At 41.1% G+C, this 26,971-nt stretch overlaps 1 protein-coding gene across 4 annotated transcripts in view; it reads right to left on the bottom strand.

Annotated features, from left to right (window-relative positions):
- Nucleotides 1-26,971, bottom strand: part of LOC149442469 (unconventional myosin-Va) — a 242,304-nt gene that overhangs the window by 43,897 nt on the left and 171,436 nt on the right. For all 4 annotated transcript variants that reach the window (XM_089656073.1, XM_089656074.1, XM_089656075.1 and 1 more), the window contains exons 17-29: nucleotides 23,533-23,619; nucleotides 23,338-23,446; nucleotides 19,684-19,895; nucleotides 17,769-17,925; nucleotides 17,033-17,272; nucleotides 16,644-16,892; nucleotides 15,071-15,164; nucleotides 14,751-14,896; nucleotides 14,556-14,669; nucleotides 11,301-11,444; nucleotides 9,271-9,324; nucleotides 8,844-9,071; nucleotides 3,903-4,003 (exon numbers count right to left, since the gene is read on the bottom strand). In XM_089656073.1, coding sequence (XP_089512199.1) covers nucleotides 3,903-4,003; nucleotides 8,844-9,071; nucleotides 9,271-9,324; nucleotides 11,301-11,444; nucleotides 14,556-14,669; nucleotides 14,751-14,896; nucleotides 15,071-15,164; nucleotides 16,644-16,892; nucleotides 17,033-17,272; nucleotides 17,769-17,925; nucleotides 19,684-19,895; nucleotides 23,338-23,446; nucleotides 23,533-23,619 — 1,935 coding nt within the window. The remainder of the gene's footprint in view (nucleotides 1-3,902; nucleotides 4,004-8,843; nucleotides 9,072-9,270; nucleotides 9,325-11,300; nucleotides 11,445-14,555; nucleotides 14,670-14,750; nucleotides 14,897-15,070; nucleotides 15,165-16,643; nucleotides 16,893-17,032; nucleotides 17,273-17,768; nucleotides 17,926-19,683; nucleotides 19,896-23,337; nucleotides 23,447-23,532; nucleotides 23,620-26,971) is intronic.

Raw genomic sequence — 26,971 nt, 5'->3', positions numbered from 1 at the left:
TAATAATTAAGAGAGAGAGAATAGTAATTTAACGTACTCCAAGCAACCAAGTCTGCAAAATCAATTTGACGCTACTCTTTTTTTTTTTATTGTGCATGATATCCATATTCATTAAATAGTTACAATTTTAATGGCAGCCACTTTAGGTCACATAACAGTGATGGTATTTACAAAGACTAAAAGGCAACATGGGGTTCAGATATTGTCTCCCTTTACTGCTAGACTAGAGAAGTCATCTGAAGTGTAAGTAAAGCCAATCGTTTTATTTATCTTTATCTGTCTGTGTCCTGTCAGGGAAATTTCTCTTCACTTCAAGTGACAGATACACAGCAGGAAGTGAGAAATCTCTCCAGAATGAGGGCTTGTCCCTTCCTAGATAGTGGTTACCACAACAGGGCTTACTATAGAAAAATGTCCCATCCTTACCACTCCTAAGATTTTTTTTTATAGAACAGGGGTCTCCAAATGACGGCCCACAGGCCACATCCAACCCGCTACAAGATTTTACAAGTTTAGTTTGACCAGTGTTGGTTGTAACACTAGCTTTATTGTAGATAAAAGTAAAAATGTTCTCCTTTAAATGTTCCATATGTGATGACACACTGGGGTTGATTTACTAAAACTGGAGAGTGCAAAATCTGGTGCAAGCTTTAGCTTGTTCAATTAAGCTTTGACAATAAAACCTGGAAGCTGATTGATTTCTATGCAGAGCTGCACCAGATTTTGCATTTTCCAGTTTTAGTAAATCAACCCCTATATTTACATTTACAGCTATGTTTATTTAGAAATTAAAATTATTTTTAAATATTTATTGCAGTGCAATAAAAAGGAACAAGCCTTTGCAACTGTTGGCTTGTAGTTCTCAATGATCTACCACAGAGCTCAACAGTGCTGTGGTAGTTCATTGATTCTTCCTGTCAGTGTTTATCTGCCTGCCTGTACGAGGCACGTGCAGACAGATGCACTGACAAGTCTGCAGGAGTCCTGCTTGGCATCTGAGATCTGCTCATCATGGGTGCAACTACTTTCCTAGTAAAAAAAAAAAAAAAAAAGCTAAATTGTTTGCCTGCATTTATTTATTTATTTAATGGTGATCTTCTCCTGTAATTTTTTTTTGGGCTGTACCTCATATGGCCTCATAAGTCTTCAACTCAGATTTCAATTGCACTTGTCAGCAATTTCTTGTCTATTAAAACCAGCAGAACTCTTGGGTATTAAGTAAGGAAACACTGCAGATCAATACTGCTCACTCTGAGATATGCCAAGACTGTAGGAGCCTGTGTGCAATCCTACAAATCTCTCTATAGGCATAAGCATGAATGCTTGGCTAGGTTTAGGGTTCATATTTCCGGCCCAGGCTTGTGACTGTAGAATTTGAGTACTCTCATATGCAACCACTCTGCTATGTTTATGGGCACCCTAACACTGCACAATGGAAACCACTATTTACGAAGTGATGACAAACAAATCTGCCAACAACACTTTAGGCTTCATTCACACTTGTGCAACTTGCCATGCGACTTAAGACATCAAAGTTGCATGGCAAGTCTCAGGCCATTCTTTTCAATGGCACCTTTTCAAATTGAAGCGATTTAAAGTAGCAGCGACTTTGAGAAGGTGCCTGCACTACTTTGATCCAGAGAGTGTAATGTCGGATCAAAGTTGCACTCAAAGTTGCATCAAATCACTCCAAAGTCACACAAGTGTGAAGAGAGTTTTACTTAAACCAAAAATAAGTAAGATTAGATACTGTCACTAGTTAACAAGATCATACACAAACAGGGTAATAAAGAAAGTGATGTCTTGAAGCTACATAAGGGATAATACATTTAAAGTGGAGTTCCATTCACTCTGTAAAAAAATAAAAGTCAGCAGCTACAAAAACTGTAGCTGCTGACTTTTAAAAAAAACAGCCACTCACCTGTCCCACGATCCCGCGGTGCCCCTGCCACAGCCCGTTTCACCAGCCGTCCTGTATTCCAGGCACTGGCATCTTCAGTGTGGGCATCCGGCTGTGACAGCTTCCGGGTTCACAGCCGAGTGCCCACTGCACATGCACGAGTAGCGCTGCGCTTCCTGAATGGCCCTATCATCTTCTAGGACCTGTCACGTGTCCAACAAGACTTCGGGGAGGAAGTGGAGGAGGACAACCTCTGCTACCGATCGCCTAGGTGATCACGGTGGAAATGGGAGAGGGTACCTGTCAATTTCGGGTACCCACTCTCCCAAGGTGCCAATCCTTAATGGGGAGCGTGGGACCAATCTTTAAAGCGAAACTTCCCCTTTTGGGTGGAACTCCGCTTCAACTATAACATAACTCAGTGAGGATATTAGTCACTATACAAATGCACAGTTTAGACAGGGACCTGGCTGTACATTATTTTTAATATAGTCATGACTACTAATATTAGATATTGAAAAAATAAGGATCTAATTTTAAAGCTACTCTCCAGTTTGACATTACACCCTACCCCCTTTCCCCCATTATTCACTGACAGAAGAAAAAACTCACTTAAATGCCTTTTATTCACCTAAAGCTTTCTATCTTCTGTACCGAAGGCAGAATCCTTCTTTGGGTGACCATGTGACTACATACATGACGTAGACATGTCCTCTTGTCTGGCCAGTAGCAGGGTCCTCGCACAATCAAAAAGAGAAATTTGCAGCTTTAACATCAGCCAAAGGGGACCTGGCTGGGCAGGCACATCAGCATTGCTGGGTCACTGGTCTCCCATGCTAGTTGTCTGGCTGTTGTGCTGACCTCATGGTTTCCATACTTTCTAAGTCATTGACCGGGAAAAAGGATCCAGATCAGAAAAGTCAGAACTCCCTATTTGCATACTTGATCCAGATCAACGATTAAAAGTACTGAATGGTCAGCATTACAGTCAAACAACAAGGATTTTCAGGCAAACAGCTCAGAAATGGTAGCAACCAGGACTCTCCTATAACAGGCTTTTTTAAAGGTAGATATAAGGTTATTAGGCCTCATGCACACAGTACATTTTGCAAACTCTCCTAAAAGGCTTTCCTTCAGGCAGCAGCGTTTTGGCAGAAAAAACATCTTACGCTTGTAAAAAGTGTGTAACAAGTTATGCACATTTACAGGCATCAAGCTCTTAGGCATTCATTTATTTCATTGGCTGGAAATAATAATAATTTACTATTGCTAGTACTAGTGCTAAATGTACTGAGCATTAACATGCGTTTAGGTGCATTTACAGGTGACAAACTGTTTTTCTGCCAAACCTCTGCTGCTCCTGGACACACTGGCAGAGGGTTTTTTTTTTCTGCCCCTAAAAGTTGCTAAAAGTCTATGTGTGCATGAACACACAGACTAACATACAGGGGAGTTTATAGGCAGGGAAAAATACACCAGACGCCCCTAGGAGCAGCAGCAAAAATGTCCTGTGTGCGGCTTTATAATCACAAGTTATTATCATCAGATCTTTACGACTTCTAGTACAAACTAGCATTCGGTCCTGAACTGAGCCAGGGTCCCACACAAACTACAAAGAAGTTAGCGTCCTGTAGTGGGTCTGAAAGCCTAGCTGGTTAGTCTGCACTAAAGAGTTGACAGGAAAAGTTAAAAAAAAAATTGGTTAATTGCCAATTGTCATACAGCAGCTTGGGACTGGGGCTTAGTTTCTAATATTCAGAGTGCTCATGGAAAATTCTAACATTTGCAACATGCTTGTCTTTCTAATATGACAGACCCTGACACTTTCTATATATCTGGAAGCTCTCTTTCTTTTGGCAGATGTAAGAAAGGTCTGCAAATATAAACCATACAGATTGAATTTCAGGTATGAATAGGTTCAAAAGCAGGTTGAGATGACCCATATACAGACCCACATAGGTCTTGACTGTGATCAACAAAAGCCAATGTTAGTGTAATATACCTGTTGGTTTCTTTCATGCCTGTATAAGCCTGGGCAATTTCCCTTCGGTCTTTCATCTTCTGAATATCCTCAGAGATGGGCAACGTTTCTGTCATTGTATCCTAAAACAAACCAAAAATGTTAAATATTTTTATATCTAACCAAAAAGATCTAGAATTGATGGCTTTATCAATGATCAGAAGACACAGACCAAAAACCTTGGACACCATGTTACTTAGCTTGGCATTCAATGAGCTTCTGTTAACAGAATATTACTCTTTCAAAGGTTGAAATTCACTAGTCTATATAGGTTTCCTGCTATTTTTAGAAAAAATGCAGGGGTAACGCTATACGAAAAAAATACAATTCATAATGACTTAAAACAGAAGTTAGTACTAAACTCTTTGTGTGACTTACTATCATCAAATCAAATATAGGCAGACAGATATTTAGCATGCATTCCACCTGAATGTTTAGATATGTTTCTCAACATACTTTTAATTCCAATATTAACTCTTGAACAATATTGAGTTCTACCATTAATTTGGTGATAAATTAATAACATGTCTGGTGCAAGGATCAATTACCAAACTGTAGCTATTTAAGTAAAAATAATTTCCTTACTACTGGTAAAAAAAAAAAATATATATATATATATTTTCTTTAGTTTCTGGGAAACCCTACTACTGGAAGCAGTATTAGTTGCATAACAGGCATATCATATCCCAGAACAGGCATATCAAATCCCTCCAAAACTTTGATGGTACAGCAGAAAGCTGGGCTGTTTTCGAAGGCAGAATTCAAGCACTTCCTGATGGTGCCGAAGCTTTCCTGCCCATTCCTACTGGCCACCTATGCCCTAGTATTTTGTACATTATAGATCTATAAGAAAGCTAATAAGCCAAGCTTTTCCATAACAAGGCTTCATCTGATCAAAGAAGGCCATATGGGTAGACCAACCAAACAGGAACTTGACACAAGCAAAACAATGAGGGCCACCAAAATCTATTAGGAATAAGGGAAGTGAGAATCTGGGACAGCCTTTTTCAACTAGGGTTCCGCCAGAGGTTGCTAGGCGTTTGAGCAATGATAGGATTCTGCTCTCACATAAGTTACCACTGACATCAATTATTTTTCAGTTATCTGTAAGGGTGGTAATTCTTCCCACAGACCACCAATGTAAGGAGCATTCTTCCCACAGACCATCAATGTAAGGCGCATTCTTCCAATTGACCATTAGTGTAATGGGACCCTTCAGCACCAATCTGAGGGGCTCGCCTCTTTACTAACCACCAATGTAATAGAACACATCACCTGTGCAAATGGGGATCCCCACCGGCCGCCCGTGCAAATGGGGATCCCCACCGGCCGCCCGTGCAAATGGGGATCCCCACCGGCCGCCCGTGCAAATGGGGATCCCCACCGGCCGCCCGTGCAAATGGGGATCCCCACCGGCCGCCCGTGCAAATGGGGATCCCCACCGGCCGCCCGTGCAAATGGGGATCCCCACCGGCCGCCCGTGCAAATGGGGATCCCCACCGGCCGCCCGTGCAAATGGGGATCCCCACCGGCCGCCCGTGCAAATGGGGATCCCCACCGGCCGCCCGTGCAAATGGGGATCCCCACCGGCCGCCCGTGCAAATGGGGATCCCACCGGCCGCCCGTGCAAATGGGGACCCCACCGGCCGCCCGTGCAAATGGGGACCCCACCGGCCGCCCGTGCAAATGGGGACCCCACCGGCCCCCGTGCAAATGGGGACCCCACCGGCCGCCCGTGCAAATGGGGACCCCACCGACCCCCCGTGCAAATGGGGACCCCACCGACCACCCGTGCAAATGGGGACCCCACCGACCACCCGTGCAAATGGGGACCCCACCGACCACCCGTGCAAATGGGGACCCCACCGGCCACCCGCGCAAATGGAGACCTCAATGGCCACCCGCGCAAATGGAGACCTCAATGGCCGCCCGCGCAAATGGAGACCTCAATGGCCGCCCGCGCAAATGGAGACCTCAATGGCCGCCCGCGCAAATGGAGACCTCAATGGCCGCCCGTGCAAATGAAGACCTCAATGGCCACCCGCGCAAATGAAGACCTCAATGGGGACTTTAATGTCCACACGTGCAAAGGGTAACTTTTTCACCAAAGTAAGGTAATGCTACAATTTTTACAATTTGCATTTCTTTTCTGGCCATGATTATTAGTTTTGTTTCATTATTATTACTGAAAATAGTTTTAAGATATTTCACACCCAGGGCTGCTCTATATGACAAATCTCCCACATTCCTGACTCTTTTTTTGATTCTTATATCCACAATCTGCTATACTGAACTGTAGATATAATAATTATAATCAGGGGTTCCCTGGGACCTGAAAGTTCATTTCAGAGTTTCCTATGTTAAAAAGGTTGAGAAAGGCTTCTCTGGGATTATTAGAGTATGCATTGCACATTTTTTAGTCAAAGATAACTGAAGGAAACTTAATACATAGAATTTAACTAGCAGATAACCAGGGGTAGTTTGTCAGTAATGTCCAGGGATTTCACACCACAATGATGTATTACAGAAGCACAAAAACACAGGAGTCAGCAGCACACAAATGAATCAAGGACATTATTTTATGGATGTTTAGCCTAAAATCAATTGCAGGGTATGCAGCAAATAATAATAACTTGTTATTTCAGCTTAAGCTTGTGGCTCAATACAAGCAAAATAGGTTATTGCATTGCATGCATAAAGCTAAGCTAGAACCAGGATTAATTGTTACCTTATCATCCTTTATTACCACAAAATTGTTGAGCAAATAAAAAAGAAAAAAAGTAAATCAGTCATGCCTTCTCAGTAAGAACATTACATAATGTATTAATATTTCACTACTCTTCCCCTGTAAGAGAATGTGAACAACTTGGCAATGGTTTGCTAACATGTTCTTGAAGGTGAACTTAGCCTTTAAAAATGGGCTTCAGATACACTTAAGGTAGTTTTCCTGTAATATTTTCAGTTGCATAGCTTTGTTAGCGTCATCTTAAAATGGAATTAAACCAATCAATGAAACGGTTTTCCCAAAACAGTTACATTCAAGGCATGCCATGAATTCCTTGTCAAGCCATGAATTGTCTGGTCTCATAACTGATCACATGTAGAGAACCATGGCAACTGCAGATCAAAAAGGCTAAGATGGCAATTTCCTTGGCTGTAAAGGAAAGGAGAGTTGAAGCCCATTTTTATAGGCCAAGTTTACCTTGAAGAACATGTTAGCTGCTACACCAGTAATGTGTTTAGAGTTTAACATATTGCAGCACCCTCCTCCCAATCCCCTGAGCCTCACCCTTTCCTGGGATAGGGACCAAGGGTTCTTCTCCCCTGCAGATGTTGTCACATTTATCGCCTCAGAGGGGCTCTGCCTACACAACAGTGTCATTCATTCATCTGTAAATGAATAATCTACAAGTCCTGTCTCTGCCCCATGCAGCAGATGAACTTGTAGTTCTCAATGGACTACAAATGCGCTGATCAGCACACTCTTAGTCCATTCACTCTTCCTCCAGCTTCTAACTGAAATCCCGTACAGAGGGAGTGTGCAGGAGCCTGATATTACACCCAAGATTCACTGATCAGGGGTGCAATGCTTTGCAGGCTTCAATGCAAAAATAAGAAATGCACATTTTTGTTCCTGCAAAATATGTTCATTTATTATTTTTTCCTTAAAGGTGAACTTATCCTTTAAAAGAGAAGTATGGTCAATGCTTTTTTGGCCATATTTCTCTGCTGGATCACAGGAGTGTACTTACCTGTGCTCTCCTGTGACCCAGAATCAGCCAACAGAGGGCTATAGTCCGCTATTGGCTGACATCACAGAGCCACTCCAGGTTCTGGAAGGATCCTGACGATAATGTGACCTTGTGGCTGGACCAGCAGCTGGCTCATCCTCAGTGTGCCAGCCGCTTCCACCCCCTTTCCAGCCCAGTGCTCCAGTTAGCGCTGAAAGGACAGAGCAGGGAGCGGTGACTGACAGTGACCTCTCTCTGCTCAGAGTGGACTGAAAACTGAGCGATCAGCTGGCTTAGAGCCAGTTGGGAACAGCTGCAGCATCACAGCGATGCTGCAGCCATAGAGGTGATTATGTATGTTTGTTTGGTCTTTTTTATGCCTGTACTACTCCTTAAAGTTTTGGAGCAGAGGAGCGTATATATCCCTGTTCGGTACTGATTGCTGTTTAAGTCCCTGCTAGGAAGATTCACCTTCTCTATTTGTCCCGGAAAACACCGTTACTGGCACTGGAGGTGAAAAGAAAAATGAAAAAAATTTGGAATTGGCACCGAACAGGAATAGAAGGTTAATCTAATAGGGACACTTTTCTCGCTAACAGCTGCCTTCAAGAGAGGACTTCTCTTTATATGGTAGGCCTTAAAAGGACATCTTTCCAATGGGACATAGAGGAAAGAAAACCAACAGATGTTTTAACCCTTTCCTGCTTTTTCCAAAGTTAAAAAAAAAAAAAAAGTGTTGGCTTCAGGTATACATTAATATTATGGCCGAGTATAAGGGTAAAATTTGGAAACTGATGAGCATCTTTACTCATACTTTCCCAGTATATTATTGTTAATAATGAATTACTTCATGCGTTAATTTACAGAACTAATTGTGTTTTAAAGAAACATTTGGGTCTGTTGCTGAAGGGCAAAGTGGGTATTCTTATCTGATCAGTCTGTGATGAAAGATACATCCTTATGGAAACTGTATCAATCTAGAAGATCCGATTGTCTACACGTTATGGAATTTTCCACTCTTATGCTCAAATCTAGCTTCAAATATATTCACCTTATCAGCCATATAATGTAAATACTGGTCAACAAACAGGTTCTAAACTGGTCAAAATGATTTGTTCATGTATGATTTCTGTCATTTATCACCCTAAATTGGCTTGTCCTTAACATAGAACTTTACATAATGGATTATCACCTTGTGTGGAATGGCTTCCATTTGGCTCACTAGCTGTGATCTCAGAATGAGCACTTCTTCTTTTCTCACTTCCAGCTCTTCACTGACTGAAGTCATTTGTTCCAAGAGCACCCTATAGACTGGACCCCCATGTCCTGTGGTATCTGGGGAGGCCTTCTCTGTGACAGCTCTCCTGAGCTCATTTAGCTCATTTTTCAGCTTCTTGTTCTCAGATTCCAGCTCTTGACGCTGAAAGACACATTACAATGTCAACATCTAAATGCCATAACCTAGTAGAAGCAGCACACATTCATAGAATTACACCTCAAATCACAAAGAACTGAAAATGGATACTTGCTTTGATAAACAGTATAAGGGTTGGTTTGCAAATTTATTCTCTGATTGATTAGAAACGATACTTTGTTTTAAAATTGTATCTTGATATTACCTTGAGAGATTCGTATTCCAGTTCTGTCCCTCGAATTGGTGACCTTGCCTCCTCCTGAGAAAGCAAAGAGATTTAAAGATTCAAAACTTTAATCTGAATGCATTAGTTTGCTAAAATGTTTATATATAATACTTTCTGTAGCACACATGGGAAATGTCATTGTCAGGGCTCTGTCCTCGGCAGAGGTGTTAGGAGACCTGGCACCCCTGCCAGTACCTTGCATGGCCGCAGAAGTTCACATCGGCTCAAATTTGGCTCCAAACGGCCTTTATAAGGAAGCCCTGCCCCACTCTTAGGTGCTGGTTGATCTCTGGCTTCCCAGTACCTTGTTACTGTGCTATTGTGATCTGTGATTTCCTGATACCGACTCGGTTTGCTCTCGGACCTGTCTTCTCTGCTTAACCCCTGATCTGACCTCAGCTTGGCTAACGGATATTCCCTCTTGCTCCTCTGTGTATGACCTTGGCTATCCCATCTGACTACGTCTACTGGGATTTCAACCTGGTACCTGACCTCAGCTTTGAACTGGCTATCTTGTGATCCTCTGTTTCCCTGAAGGCTTGCATACCTTGCACAGGCACCACCTGTCTGCAGATCCTATCTCAGTGCATAAGCTGTGCTCCTGGGTGGACCACCAACAAGCACTCCTACAGGCGACCTGTGCCACTTTGGACCTGGCTCCTGCTGTCCCACTCTCAGGGGAGTCTGAAACTTAGCCGCAAGGGAAGCCCTCTCTCCATTGGCCTCTAACACCAGGTACGTGATAGTCATCTTATTCATGTGACTTTTCATGACTATAGAGTACAAGCTTTATATCAGACAAAAGCATATGAAATGAGTGCGTTGTCTTGCTACACAGTTCTGTAATTTACATCAAAAGTGCATTATTTTTTATGTTCCGGTCACAAGGTTCATGACTATGTGGGGGATTGGTTAAAGTGTATCTAAACTCAAAACCATACATTTCAAATATTGCAGCTTACCAGTCCTTAGATGAAGTGGCTGTTTACTTTTCTAATGTTATTTTTTCCTTTATTTTCACATGGAGATCCTGCAAATAACAGACTTTCTGTCCTGAGTGGGTACGTTCACTCCTCCATTGTATCTATGGAGGGAGCCATGGTTGACACCCAAGCTGGACTTCAAGCATGTCTGTGCCTTTTTTTCATCTCCATTCTATAGTTACGTTTAGTAGTTAATACAAGAAAGATAATATTGTTTTATGCCTATAAGTCAACTCACAGAAGTGATAAGGACACTATTTTTTTGGCAAGAGAAACAGGTAGTTTCTGTAGTTGTTAAAAATGTTCTAAAAATCTTGAAAAGAAAAAAAAAAGAAAAAGAATACAGTCACCAGATCTAAGGAACACTGGAGGGACAGTCAGAACTTGGGTAATTGTCAAATGGCAGAGTCCTTTATTGAAATGAAACAGCTGTAGAAAAAAAAAAAACCGCATACAGGAGGCATCAGCAGCCATTCAGTCTCAGCACAGGGTGGAGCTGAGGATTGAAAGAAGGTAGCAGCACCACGACACCTGTTTGCACATCTAAGGACTGGTGCACTGCAATAAATTACATTTTAGTGATTGTGTTTTGTTATCCTTTAACAAATAAAAAAACATTTCATTATAATAAACTCCATCTCATTCTGATCAAACACAAAGTCTGGTCACAGATAGATTGAAATTTGGCTAGTTCAGTAGAGAGCAGCTGAATTTCGATCTATGTACGACCTTCCCTGTTCATCAGAAGTCAGTCGTCAATATCAACTTTTTTCAAATGGGAACGCTGGAAATCTTTTGTCGATCAGCAGCTATTAATTAGTGTATTCTGACAGCGGAGCAGTTCTGCTTTCAGAATACAATGCCCAGCGAGGAGGATGCTTCCATGCACCTCACTTGTGTGGATGGAGGAATCCAGTCAACTTTTTCGATCAGTCCGCTGGCTGATGAGTCATCTATGGCCATCCTTAGCAATTCTCAGAGAGACCATAAGTTGATAATGCTGCAGTATTTTAAGACTCTACATACCTGACTTTTGGCTTTGTTAAGCTGTTCTTCCTTTTTATCCAAGTCGTCTTGCAAAATTAGTTTTTCTTGTTCCAGTTCTTTCACACGTTTCTGCAGCTTGAGAAACAGGGACATGTCCAGAGGAGCCTTCTTATCAACTGGTTCCTAAGGAACATCCAGAAATGGTACAAGAGACACAAGACACCTTCAGTTAGCCAATATCTATCATTTTATTTTTTATTTTCACATTGATAAGCTCAGTATTACGACACTCTTAACACGTTTTGCTGGTAAAGATCTAAATATTTATTATATTACAGGGGATAGTAAACCCTGGAACAACCACCATTCACTGTTCGTTCAAAGCAACACAGCAGTTGTAAAAAAATATCAGTAATAATAATCACTGTGAAATCTACAATGTGTTCATTCGTGCATATTTATATAAATAAGGCTCTAGTCATATAATTTATCTTGTATAAGTAATGAGCAAGTGTATTTAGTAAGGTTTAGATCATGGAGAAAGAATTAAAGATGAATTCCTGGTATGGTATATTTGTACATAGTTACATTGGTCCAGCTTGGAGCAATTTAACTATGTATATAGCACACCTGGCCAATCTACCTGGAAGCTGGAAATTACTGAAGTAGACACTGCTACTTCAGTGATCCCCACTTGCTTCTGGGTCCTGTCCTGAGCAGCCAGCCTGATGCATTCTGAATACAGGCGTTTAGCACCTCAGTAAGGGAGCCATTCAGGGAATGCTTCTGAATGAATGCAAAGTGTTTTCTGATTGGATAAGGTGGAGAAGCCCAGTGGTGATGTCACATTCTCCACCTCATCCAATCAGAGAATGATTTACATTCTCTGAATGGCACCCGTGCTGATCAGCCAACCTCCAGTATTTCGAATATATCAGGCTGGCCGCTCAGCACAGGACCTGGGAATAAATGGGAGATCACTGGCATCAGCCAGGTATGGTGTACACATAGTTACATTTTCCAAGCTGGACCAATGTAACCATGTAAACACATACAATGGCCATAATTATTCTTTAATAATGCTTAAAAGGATACCTATAAAGAAAAATATATTTTTTCTGTTAACTGTCAGGGTTGCTTACAACATTCACCATTTATTCATATCAATTACATTTTTTTCTAAAAGAGATGAAAACCCAACTCCAGCAATTACATTGTAAGCAGTAATAGCAATGTTTTTTGTTTATTTTTTGTTAGTTGGTTACCTAAAGTAAACCTGAAACTACATGTTCATCTTATGGGTCTATAAAACTTTATCCAACATGCTTCAAGGGACAAAAAAATCTCTCTTCTTCCCAAAAAAAACTGAGTGAGAGCCCTGATGAAGGGGGATCTCTTGACCCCCGAAGTGCATTGGATACCACTAATCTTTTTGTTAAATAAATTATTATCAGCAATAATGACCATAAGACCAACATGTGGAGCTTTCTTTTCAGTTTTCATGTGGATTTCTTGGGGACTTCTCGCCTTGTTGTAGAGCTGCCGAGGTCAATCCATCAAATCCTACCATACATATTCCACTTGATGGAAGAAAGATAGGAGTCCAGAGCCTTTTATCTACTTTTTTTTTTTAACCTAAAACAACATGCCCATCTAAGAATCCGACTGTCCATCCTAAAACAACATATGTCCATCTAAGAATCCCCCGTCCATCCTAAAACATCATGTCCATTCAAGAATCCCCCGTCCATCCTAAAACATCATGTCCATTCAAGAATCCCTCGTCCATCCTAAAACAACATGTCCATCTAAGAATCCTCTGTCCATCTAAGAATCCCCTGTCCATCTAAGAATCCCCTGTCCATCTAAGAATCCCCTGTCCATCTAAGAATCCCCTGTCCATCTAAGAATCCCCTGTCCATCTAAGAATCCCCTGTCCATCTAAGAATCCCCTGTCCATCTAAGAATCCCCTGTCCATCTAAGAATCCCCTGTCCATCTAAGAATCCCCTGTCCATCTAAGAATCCCCTGTCCATCTAAGAATCCCCTGTCCATCTTAAAACATGTCCTTAAGAATCCCATCCATCCTAAAACAACATGTCCATCTAAGAATCCCATCCATCCTAAAACAATATATCTATCTAAGAAACCCTTGTCAATCCTAAAACAACATGTCATTAAGAATTCCCTGTCCATCCTAAAACATGTCCATATAAGAATCCCCTGTCCATTCAAAAACAACATGTCCATCTAAGAATCCCCTGTCCATCCAAAAACAACATGTCCACCTAAGAATCCCCTGTCCATCCTAAAACAACATGTCCATCTAAGAATCCCCTGTCCATCCTAAATCAACATGTCCATCTAAGAATCCCCTGTCCATCCTAAATCAACATGTCCCTAAGAATCCCTTGTCCATCCTAAAACATGTCCATCTAAGAAACCCCTGTCCATCCTAAAACAACGTGTCCATCTACGAATTCCCTGTCCATAGCTGTATAGCATAGTGGAAAATAACAGATCTACTGGCAGGATCACAAGTAATAAAACGATTTTAAAAAGGGGCACTCAGACACATTATGGCTGGAATTACATAGGAAATGATGGTGTACCAACATGTTGTTCTCAAAAATTCTACAGGTTCAAAAAAAGTGTTTGGGGGGACTCAGAAAAACAAAAACAACTGATCTAATGCTATTGACAGACTGCACCATATATATGTCATTTTTTAATTCTTCCCATAAAATGCACATTGGATTGTTAACACTAATGAAAATATAAAGCCAATATATCTATTTACATAGAGTCATTGATAAAACAGTTTATAGTTTAATACAACTCAATACTGGAAACTAAGTTTTATTTCTATATCAGAGTGTGTGTTTATGTGCATCTCCAAGCATTAAATTACATTATTGTGGAGAGGCTGTGACAAGCTATTTTAAAAGAAGATTCATTTTGCTTTTCCATAGGCAGTCACCATTTTATAAATTTTCCATAAAGTTGATAAATAATTAAAGGGGGAACATATGACTAAAATAAATCTGCTTGAAGCAGAATAAGGCAGCCTTGGTTGTACGGCTTCTGCAGTAAAGATAAAGCAGATTGTTTTTTAAAACCAAATCCTAAGAGACGAATTTGTTTTTTAAAACTAAATCCTAAGAGATAAAAAGCCTCTAGTTGGTGAAAAGAAGTCTCACAACAGACTGATAAAAAAGAATATGGGAAAATACTTAAAAACGTTATATAGAAAAGAATTGTAGGTTCGCCTTATTTGTTGAACATCAGTCTTACCTCATTACGGAAAGCTAGGTCTTCCGATTCTGTAATCTCTGAACTGAAGGTGTATTCGGATTCATTGCTGCTGTGGGTGGAGTCGGTCCTCTTATGTCCTGGTTTCGGCATGGTCTGCAACATTAGTTGGATTAGACTGGTACACAAACATACTCCATGATATCCCATACTATTCCTATTTTCACATCAACCCACCATGATACTCATTTCCTCCTTTAGGTCATCATATCGCTCCTCCAACCGACTAAATTCATTGAGCAGATTCTGATACCTCAACCTCTCATCGTTCAGCTCAAGTTCCAGTTCTTTTGTTTCTTGCAGTAGTTTTTTCTCCATATCCTCTACCAGGCACAAAAATAGAACAAGAAGAATGATCACAAAACATGCCAAATCATATCATAAAAGGTGAATTTGGTGATTGAAGAGTAAATCCATTCCACGCTCTACACATCATGCAATTATTTATAATTTTTTTGAATTGCTTTTACGTTTTCTAGTATTCTCTTAGTACCTACCAGTCATCCTCTTAGCCTGCTCCTGGATTAGGATGTTCAGCTCATCCTTTTCGGTTTTCAATAATGCATTCTGCTCTTTCAGCTCAGAAAGCAGCTGAAAAACAAAAGAACCTTGCTTTATGTTACAACTATAAAACCCAGGTTCTTCCAATGCTTTTAATTGTGACTACTAAACCTAGTACACTGAGTATAGGGACAAATGGGAACAGTGTACCAATATATGCTGCTAAACAATGGACCATCCAGCTTCAAAGGTAAAGAAACATAACTTGGTATCTTACTGTCAAACTCCAAACCTCTAAGTCTGCAAAAGACCAAAGGGCTCAGAAAGCTTGAAAAGCCTTAAAGCAGTAGTAAAGTCTTTTTCTAAAAATAAAAGTAATGGTCCCCCTGCAAGTCCTAATGTACTTGTATGCACCGTATACTAGCACATTATGACAGACTTACCTGAAAACGGAGCCCTCCAGCACTGAGCTGTCAAGACTCCCTCCGGTCCACGGCGCTTCCATCTCTGCCCGGTCTGCCTTCTGGGTTCTGGATCTTCAGCCGCTTGAATGGCTGGGCCGCGGTGACATCACTCCCGTGAATGTGAACGGGGGTCACATCGGCGTGGCACACAGTGCGGGCCATAAATGTGGTCTGATGTGCAGCTCAGATCACATTACCGCTGACAGGTAGGGGGGATATTTATGACAGAAGAGACCACTAGAGTCTCTTAAAATAAAAAGACTTGGGCTGTCAGCAGATTTGCATAAACTGGCTTTACTACCAATTTAAAGTGTTACTAAACCCAGGACCCTGCATTCATAATATCTGGTCTCCCCCAGTACACAGAACATAGAAGTGAAACTATTTTAGTAAATATAAACTGCTAAATACCTTTTCTCATCAACAGTTAAGAGCAGTCTTGTGACTTCTATCAGTGTCCAGCAAAGCACTGGTTAAAGCTTGTAGGAGGGGCTTTCATTCTGCTCTAGGACCCCTGACCTCTGTCTGGACAGTGCCGATTAGCCCTGTGTTGATCACATGCACTCTCCCAAGAAAAACACAACAAACTGAGCATGTGCAGAGTGACTCCACGTCAGGATCAAACCGCGTTTTTACACAATGCGGAGGATTAACCCCTTAGGTTCCACAGTGAGTATAACAAGCATGTTTTACTGCATATACAGACTGATTTTACTGTTGTGGGTTTTACTAACACTTTAATACTTTCATTTGACTGCAACTGGAAGATCCCCACCAGTCTCTGCAGCAGCACAAATTATGCAGTTGTCCACTTTTATTCTTGTTGTGGAGAACCCCTTTAAGTCATGTGATTTTGTTTCTCATTAGACATGAGCTAAAAGTGACATTACAGCTATGTGTGTTTAGGAATATTTGAGTCTCAGCTACCAAGTGTCTTAAGTAACTGTCTCATTTTATCCAAGCAGCTAAATAGATTCTTGCTTTTTATAGCCTGCCCTAGCAACCAGTGAAGGAGACTCGGAGTAATTGCCAGAAGGAAACACTGACTGTTATTCCTTTAGGCAAATCATACATGAGATCCATGAAGATTATGGCTGAAACTTACTTTCTCAGTCTCCGTCCTGTATTTATCTGCATTTTCTTTAATGGTCTTCTTTTCAGTTAGTGTCTGCTGCAGCTCCTTCCTAAGGCGGGCAAGTTCATCTTGCAGGGTAATCATTCGGTTAACAGAATTCTTTGCCTCCTCCTCAAACGGTTTAAGGCGGTCCACGTCACTACGCAACTTATCTTTCTCTGTGTTGTAGGTGATCTCTAGGTGGGTCAACCTCTCCTGCAAGGATTTGTTGTCCTTGTGCTGCACACAAAGTATATGAATATTATAGCTTTGCAGAAAAACATCACTAACAAAACCATACTTAATTGATATGCAAGACAGAAAGGTCTTTAAAAAGCTCAAAAGATATTCAAACACAAGAAATAAATTCAGTACAGTACCTGATCATCAATTTTACGCTGCAGTTGCATGATTTTGTTCTCCATACCAAAATTGAGTTTCTTGTAGTGTTCGACAGAGCGTGCCTCGATTTTCAGCTTCTTCAGCTCCCTCTTGGCCATCATCCTGCGGTAGCAGCATTGAAGGTAGACAATGGCTTCCATGCTCCTCTTGTAAGACACACGAGCTAGCCAGCCACGGACATGCTTCTGAATGATGGTAGCCTTGTGTATCCTGAGCATCTGAAAGTTAGTGAAGAAATATATTAGTGACACACAGTTACGATATTATGAATCTTAGGAGATTTGTAAAGATTGTAACATTATCTGCCTATCTCCCATCTCGGCCAATGAGAGGAAGTCTCGTATTCATTGATTTAAAAAACAAAACAAAAACAAGGCTTCTCTAAAATGGTGGCTATGCGATACAACAGGCTTTCTTTATATCAAAGAGTAAAGGGGAAGTCTATCATACTGCTTCTAAAGCACAGCGCCACTTGTTGCATGTAGCACAAGCTACTAGAGCATATTTCAGGTCAAGCAGCCGGCAATCTATTCCAGCATGCAGATCATTTGTTTGGCCCAAGTTGGGCAATTGACTATAAGTTTATAGTGCATTTCCAGCAACATTTACCAACTTATTCGTTTATCTCAAATGTAGGCAGTAGCTAAGTCATTAAAAACTACAATGTTATTATGACTTATGCAGCTTCATCAGTGCCTTTCCAGCTCCACTTACCTCTTGGAACCTTTGCCTGGCTGCGTAGCCCCGAAGGAAAGTCTGAAGACGAAGTGTAATTGACTGTATATGTAGATATCTTTTCCGAACCACACACTTTCTCTGGAACTTCTGTATGAGGATTGCTGCTCTGGTTCTACGCAGGAACTGGGCAAGACTTTGTAGAGAAAGTTACAATTAATGATTACAGTAGGGAAAATAATTATTTGATCCCTGCAGATTTTGTAAGTTTGCCCACTTGAAAAAATTATAGACCCTTTATTTTTTTTGTATCAAAGTGTATTTTAAATGATAGAGACAGAGTATCGACCAAAAATCCAGGAAAATTTTATATTACAAATATTATAAATTGAGTTGCAGTTTGCAAGCACAGAGGGAAGATATTTCTTGTAGCTGGTTACCAGGTTTGCACACATCTCAGGAGGGAGTTTGGTCCGCTCTTCTTTACAGATCTTCTCTAGTTTTCTTGGCAACTCAAAGTTTCAGCTCCCTCCATTAATTTTCTATAGGATTAAGGTCTACAGACTGGCTAGGCCACTCCATGACCTTAATGTGCTTCTTCTTGAGCCTCTCTTTAGTTGCCTTGGTGGTGTGTTTTGGGTCATTGTCATGTTGGAAGACCCATCCACGACCCATCTTCAGTGTTCTGGCTGAGGTAAGAAGGTTTTCGTCCAAGATTTTACAATACATGGCCCTATCCATTGGCCCCTCAATACAGCAAAGTCGGCCTGTACCTTTAGCAGAGAAACAGCCCCAAAGCATAATGTTTCCACCTCCGTGCTTGACTGTAAGGATGGTGTTCTTAGGATCATAGTCAGCATTTTTCGTCCTCCAAACACGGCAAGTCAAGTTAATGCCAAACAGCTCAATTTTGGTCTCATCTGACCACAGCACTTTCTTCCAATTCTTCTCTGAATTATTTAGATGTTCATTGGCAAACTTCAGATGGGTCTGTACATGTGCATTCTTGAGGACAGGGACCTTGCAGGTGCTGCAGAATTTCAATCCATAGAGGCGTATTGTGTTACCAATGGTTTGTTTGGTGACTGTGGCCCCAACTGCCTTGAGATCATTCACAAGCTACTCCCATGTAGTTCTGGGCTGATCCCTCACTTTTCTCATGATCATCCTTACCCCATGAGGCGCAATCTTGCATGGAGCTCCAGACCGAGGGCTATTGATGGTTATTTTGCAAAATGTGCGAATGATTACTCCAACAACAGTTGTCTCCTTCTCACCAAGCTTTTTGCCGATAGTCTTGTAGCCTATTCCAGCCTTGTGCAGGTCTAAAATCTTGTACCGTACGTCCTTTGACAGCTCTTTGGTCTTGCCCATGATGGCAAGGTTTGAATGGAAGAAAAGAATTCTGTGGACAGGTGTACGGACGTCCTTTGACAGCTCTTTGGTCTTGGCCATGGTGGTGCCCAAGAGATTTTGTGGACAGGTGTCTTCTATACACACACAAAGGGTTGTCGTTAGGAGCACCTTCAAAAATTGCCAGGACTAATCTGTGTACCACCTGAACACACAGCCAGTCCATGGGAGCCAGAATTATTGTTGGTTGGTAGGGGATCAAATACTTATTTTACTCACTGAACTGCATCTCAATTTATAGAATTTCTATCATGTGCTTTTTCTGGATATAATTTAAAATTCACCTATGATAAAAATTATAGACCCTTAATTTCTTTGAAGTGGGCAAACTTACAAAATCTGCAGGGGATCAAAAAATTATTTTCCCCATGGTCCAAATAAACTGCTGTGGAATCAACATTTTATTTTTTATATTTGTAAATCAATCAAATTTGCATATAAAAAAGAAAGGTAAAAAGAAATGTAAAAATTACGTTGAAGTACACTCATCAAAGAAGACATTTTCATCAGTTAAGCCAGCAATAACAATGCATATCCTCACCATCTCGCCTGGTAGCCTCTGACGTATCTTTGAATGTTTATAGCTGCCTTTCTCATTCTCAAATACTTCTTCCTCAATAGCCATCCACGAATTGTTTTCTGGATTCGAATGCAGGCCACCCTTAGCTTGTCTGCTCTTATTTTCTCCAGATAGGCCACTTGTCCAGCACGGAAAAAAATCTTTGTCTTGCCAAACTGATATTTGTCTTGGTCCTGATTTTAAAGGTAGAAAATGTGCTATTGATATAAAGATTTTATGTATTCATTATACTATAATGGCCCGAAACAAAGCATAGTAAGAAAATACAACTAGGTCTATCAGTAATACGAAATATACTGTATATACTCAAATGTAATTGGACAAATGAAAATAATCACAAATAAAATGTTTATTTTGAATATTTTGTTGAGAATCCTTTACTGGAAATGACTGCCTGAAGTCTGGAACCCATGGACATTACCAAAGACTGGGTTTCCTCCTTTCGGATGTTTTGCCAGGCTCTAACTGCAGTGGTCTTCAGTTATTCTTTGTGAGTCTTTCTGCCTTTAGTTTTGCCTTCAGCAAGTGAAATGCATGCTCAATTGGGTTGAGCTCAGGTGACTGACTCGGCCATTGCAAAAGAGTACACTTCTTTTCCTTCAAAAGCTCCTGGGTTGCTTTTACAGTGCGTTTTGGATCATTGTCCATCTGTACTGTGAAGCGTCGTCCAATCACTTTGCTGCATTGGACTGAATCTGCGCTGACAGTATATCTCTAAACACTGCAGAATTCATATGGCTGTTTTTGTCTTCTGTTACATCATCAATAAATACCAATGGCCCAGTGCCACTGGAAGCCATGCATGCCCATGCTATCACACTGCCTCCACCATGTTTTACAGATGACATTGTGTGCTTTGGATCATGAGCTGTTCCAAGCTTTCTCCACACTTTTTTCTTCCCGTCATTCTGGTACAGATTAATCTTATCAAAAAGCAGGAAAAAGGTGGAATGGGAAAAGCTGGGGAGTCCACACACGATATCTAAAAATTTAGGTGCCACCAGAGTATCTGGAAGGGTGCTACCTAATCAACTAGCAAAAACAAAAGAAAGGAAAGAAACAAGGCTGCACACCTAATTGGCTAACCTCAAAAGAATTTTATTATGCACCATAGACAGTAATAAACCATCGGAGACATGACAATTCTGCATCACAGCGGACACTACTCCCCCAAAGAATTCAAGAGGGAGACCCTCAAGAATGGACCTAGGAAGGAAATAGTCCACTGGGACTAACCTACCCCAAACCCTCCAGACTGGGGATCACTAGGGCGGTGAGGGCACTATGACAAAGCCCTTCCAAATCATGCTACCCCTCTAAATCTTTCACTTTACCTTGGATCACGCTTTACAAAATCCCTAATGCCATCCACTGCAACCTCACCCTCAGAGCTGCCAAAGTTTTGTTCTGAATCAACACAGGGAAGACGCAAAAAATTACCATTGTGGTGAACAATTATTAAGCTTAGCAAAGCATTGCTGCATCAGCCCCTCATCTAGTGGAACAATGAAGAGATCCTGGGGGGGTAAAAGGGCATTCAGTTTTGTGCATTATCTCAATGATGAGGGAAAGAATTAAAGATGCAGCAGAAGCAGTGTCCAAGTAACCATTTTTGAAACTTTCATTAAATCAATATCAGAATGAATACAGGTAACCTAAGGTACACTGGGGGGGGGTCAGCAACCTGAAGATCGCAACCTGCCAGTAGATGGCGCCCAGTTGGCTGGTAGATCGCGGCCTGGACTTGCTGACCCACAATCCCAGAGCATCAAACAGAGTGCAATGCAGAGGGACTACTTGTAAAGTTGGAGCTGTAGTAAGGAGCAAGAGCTACATAAGCCGATGCCTCCTCTGTAGTGCCGGCTACTATCCCATGTGAAGTGATACCAACTGCACTCCACCTCTTATCCTGGCTAGTCTCCAGAGTGGTGCCAGCAGCAGGAAAGAAGAGATCTTCAGGATAGTGTGAAGCAATACACTGGGCACAATACTATAGGGCTGCTTTCACACTGATGTGCTGCATTTTTACCCACAACGCAGTGCACCTGCAGCTTTCCTATGGGTTTGCTGTGCTTAGCCATAGACTTCTATTATATCCTGCGGGTTTGGTACACTTTCTGAAAGCTCAAAAAGGTAAGGTAATTTTGTATAAAAAACAAAAGATTTGAAAGCACACTTACCAGCCAGCCTGCAAAACAGTTGCCCTGTCTAACAGTTTACGTTAAAACCAGAGGATTTTGTTTGCACACATTTGCAAATATATGCGTAAACCCCAGTGCCCACCATAAGGGACCTCTTTATATACTGTGGTCCTAACTCTATAATTTGTAGATCCTCCATAGTAGGAACACATAACAATGGATAGATTGACCTATCCATTGTTATATGCTTCCAACTATGGAAGCCCTACAAATATTAGTTAGGACCGCAGTATATACAAAGATCCCTTGTCGTGGGCACTGCGTCTCACGCCTATATTTGCAAATTTGTGAAAGCTAAACCCTCAATTTTTAATATAAATTTTTAGTCAGGCCAATTCTTTGTTTTCCAGGTTGGCTGGTAAGTGTGCTGGTAAATGTTTTGTTCATTTGTTTGCGATGTGCATTGCCACTCCATGTGTACCTTGCTTTAAAGGCTAGCTATAGGTTGGGGTGGTTGCCATTTTTTGCATAGTTATCTCAAATATTTTGCAGCCAAACCCCAGACATACAAATAAAACCCAGTATAAACATACATGCACACTGTCTCATCTATTAACTGGTTCATAATTCTGTGTAGCCAATTTTATTACTTCTACAGTGTATCTCTGACATACTACAGGCAGGAAGAAGGGGGGCACCACTCTCTCTGTTAGAGTAAATGAGTGGTGTCAGTTCTCTCCGACCAGCTTGCTAACTGGAAAACAAAGGATCTGCAACACACTGCTATGCAATCAATTTTGCCCACTCTGCTCACTCTCCCTCTCCGCAGGTTTACAGTCAGCAGGTGTATGTGCAGCTCTAATTGTATGCAAAAACAATATATTATAAAAAAAAAAGAAAATATATACAGTATCTCACAGAAGTGAGTACACCCCTCATATTTTTGTAAATATTTTATCTTTTCATGTGACAACACTGAAGAAATGACACTTTGCTACAATGTAAAGTAGTGAGTGTACAGCTTGTATAACAGTGTATATTTGCTGTCCTCTCAAAATAACTCAACACACAGCCATTAATGTCTAAACCGCTGGCAACAAAAGTGAGTACACCCCTAAGTGAAAATGTCCAAATTGGGCCCAAAGTGTCAATATTTTGTATGGCCACCATTATTTTCCAGCACTGCCTTAACCCTCTTGGGCATGGAGTTCACCAGAGATTCACAGGTTTACAGTTATATAAGCTGTACACTCACTATGTCACATTGTAGCAAAGTGTCATTTCTTCAGTGTTATCACATGAAAAGATAGAATAAAATATTTACAAAAATGTGAGAGGTGTACTCACTTCTGTGAGATGCTGTATATATATGTTACAATAATATGTATATCTTAGAATGCCCTAATGGTCAACTTTAAAGTATTAAAAACTAGATTTTACATTAAAAGAATTCAAATATCAAATGGAAACAAACCAAAATAAGCTTCTCCAAAACATTCTTGCAGGTTTGCCTTCGGTCACTAAGGATGTCTTTCTGTTTCATCAGCACCCTATATCGGCTGAAGAATTCTTGGTACGTCCACCTAGAATGGTAGGGAAGAGGCTCTGTTACATCCTAGGTACAGCTCTGTAGTCTAGGAAAAACACAAACAGAATATCAGTAGCCTACCTGGAGGGGAATCCAGCAGCACTAATCCGTATGGTTTCTAATACTCCGCAAGCCCGCAGCTGCTGAACTGCTCGTTTAGAGTCAAACCTTATAAAGACAGAACCAGAACAATCACAGAATAAAGTAAACCTATACCAGAAGAACAAATGCCCAAAGCACACACATTAAAAACAGAAAATAGGTCATATCCACTAGATCGCATCAATGTCCAAAATCAGTTAATATGTGCAGACATATTAGATCTTAAGGGTTCAGCGTACACTCCATATCAACACAGACACTTCATAAAGATACTGTTTGCAGAACAGCTTCATTCATGTACACCTGCCCTCAGTTTCTTTATTACTATGCATGACCCAGTTTGGGTATTCACATAAGTGTAAGACCACACTTTTCTGAAATGCTTTACCATGGCAGTGAGGCTTCAAAACATACATAAGCAAAAATATGATACAAAAACAACTGCTGCAAAAGTGACTGCACAGCTCAATCTCCGTCCTGTGAAGACTGAGATTGAACTCTACAGTCACTTTTGCAGCAGATGTTTTCTTATTCTGAGTTACAATCTGCGCATTTTTCCTTTTGTCTCTTTCAGTCATTTGCCCATGTCGACCTCGCTTATGCTTATCAGTCAACATTTTTATACATTTTGGTGCATTCAAATGCATTTTTGTTGCGTTTTACCGTGTTCCAGTACCGTTCTCTGCAGAAAATATGCAGCATGTTCTAATTTTTTTTTTTCTGCAAACAGAACACACTGGAGCTGCAAGCAATGATGTAAACTATGACATTGACAACCATAAAACCTACTTTCTGTGCATTTTGGATGCAGAAAAAAAGCAACTGAAATGCATGTAGTGTGAACTGGCCCTAAGAGTATTCTTTAACTAATGCCCCCATCCCACCTGGTTAAATACTTACCTATTTTCACTCACCTATATGCACAATATCTCTCTACTTGGCATCACACAATCTTTCCACCAAAGACATCACTACATCGCATGCATGGCAGTGACATTTTCAATGGAAAATCTATGAGGTGCCGGAAAGGACAACAAAGTGAATATCACTGTAAAAGACTTGAAGGCAAGCATTTTGCATGGCAAGCTACACTTTACTGTAAGAACACAGGTCGGGATGGCTGTGCTGTGCCGGAGCTGACAGGGAGGAAGACTGTTTGTAAACAAAACAGTCTTCCTCCTCGTTGGTGATTGTCGGCAATCACCAGGCACCAGCTGGTAATTACCGTCCGGGACCCGGTGATTGACATCCACGGCTGTGAATGGCGGCACAGGTAGGGCTCACGCGTTCCCCCTACCCGGAAATGCAAAATCACATGTACATATACATGATTTTGCGCACAGGTGCCACCCTGTAGCAGTATTTCTGCTATAGGGCGGTCCTTAAGCGGTTAATGTAAATGCTAGAAACGAGTTATATTTCGGTTCTGTCTAGGTGAAATGAGTACTGGGGAGTTTTTGTAATCTTTTTTTCAGACCCAAAGTATGCTTATCTACAGTCAGCAAACAGACTGGAAACCATACTCAAGTGTAATATTCTCTCCAGACTGAAAAACATAAAGCATATTTATTAGTCATCTACAACCATCAATCAGCTGCTACATCCTTCCCTTTACTGTGAAATAATTCATAAAGAGGGCAAACTGCTGATGATTTCAGAAATAAGAAGAAAACAAGGGCCACTTTTGACCATAAAGATCTCAGGACTCATGCGCAGATGTACAGTACATTACTTAAAAAAAAGAAGCAGATCTTTCATCATTTAATACACACATAACCTTGTTTACCTTTAAATTGATTGTACAGGCTCAAGGTTTTTTGCTTTCATGCAAACCTTCTCTATGTAGCATCCCCAGCCCCCCCCTAATACTCACCTAAGCCCCATCTCAATTCAGCAATGTGCACTGGGGTCTTGGCTATCCCGGGACTCCCTCTTCTTATTGGCTGAGACAGAAGCGGGAGCCATTGGCTCCCACTGCTGTCAGTCACAGCCAGTGAGCCAATGAGAAGAGAGAGGGGATGGGGCCAAGCAATGGCTACATGTATGAATGGGCACACAGAGCAGCGGGTGCCCCCATAGCAAGCTGCTTGCTGTGGGGGCACCAGACAGGAGGGAGGTGTCAGGAGATCCTGCGGGGGACCCAAGAAGAGGAGGATCTGGGATAGTCTGTGCAAAACCACTGCACACAGCAGGTAAGTGTAGAGATGTTTGTTATTTTTTTGTAACAAAAAAAAAAAAAAAAAGCCTTTAGAATCACTTTAAAGCTGCACAAAATATAAATGCTATTAAACCCATACATACAGAAAGCCTCTTCATTTAGCTGAAATGCAGCTCTGCCCTCTTAGAGAGTCAGCAATTTTTCAAAAAAAGAAGGCAAAGCCACCTTGACTTCTGCTACTTATGGCTTTGCTGATCCTTTTTGATTCTCAGGCTTACTGTCAACCAGGGGCGGACTGACAACTCATGGGGCCCATGGACAATAGGGGATCATGGGGCCCCGTGTCCTTGCCCAAACTCAAAAAAAGCCTATGCAAAAGGTACCAGGGGCATCTTATGGGGCCCCCTACTGACCCTGGGCCTTCAGGCAGTGTCGAGTTTCCAAATGGTCAGTCCACCCCTGCCGTCAACACCGACCAGTCCCGAGAAACAATCCGATGGTGCAGCCCTTTCAAGATGGAGGCCATGAAAGACTCTATGGTCTTTGATCACCTCTATCATGATGGAGGACCTGAGTGACATCATGACATCACATCAGGTGGGCGGCAGAAGTAAACAATTTTTCTTTTTTTAAAGCAAAAGTTCAAAAAAAAAAAAAAATTTGTTTTTGGATCTTTTGCTTTTAAAGGTAAAGAAGAGGTTTGGGGTCTTTTTGACCCCGGATCTCTTCTTAAAGAGGACCTGTCATGCATATTTCTATTACAAGGGATGTTTACATTCCTTGTAATAGGAATAAAAGTGAAAAAAAAAAAAAAAAAATTAAAGGGACAGTGTAGGAAAAAAAAAAAATTTTTTTTAGAGAGATCCCATCCCACCGTGCTTACTCGCTGAAGTGAACGCATACGTAAATCGCAAATGCATATGTAACCATATGCACATGTGAGGTATCGCCACAAACGTTAGAGCGAAAGCAATAATTTTACTGATAGACCTCCTCTGTAACGCTAAACAGGTAACCTGTGAGAATTTTTAACGTGTCGCCTATGGAGATTTTTAAGTACCGTAGGTTGTCAACATTCCACAAGCGTGCGCAATTTTAAAGCGTGACATGTTAAGTATCTCTTTTCTCACTGTAACATCCTCTTTCATATTTTACAAAAAAATTGGTGTATATATTTTGTTTTTTTTTTATTTTATTCGCTAAAGTGTATTTTTTCCACAAAAACTGTTTAAAAAACACTGCAAATACCATGTGACAAAA

The sequence above is a fragment of the Staurois parvus genome, unplaced genomic scaffold, assembly GCF_062004578.1.
Source record: "Staurois parvus isolate SC_StPar_1 unplaced genomic scaffold, SC_StPar_1.0 ptg000885l, whole genome shotgun sequence".
Lineage (NCBI taxonomy): Eukaryota > Metazoa > Chordata > Amphibia > Anura > Ranidae > Staurois > Staurois parvus.
Note: the sequence above shows the minus strand (reverse complement) of the source record. Positions and strands in the feature narration are given on the sequence as shown.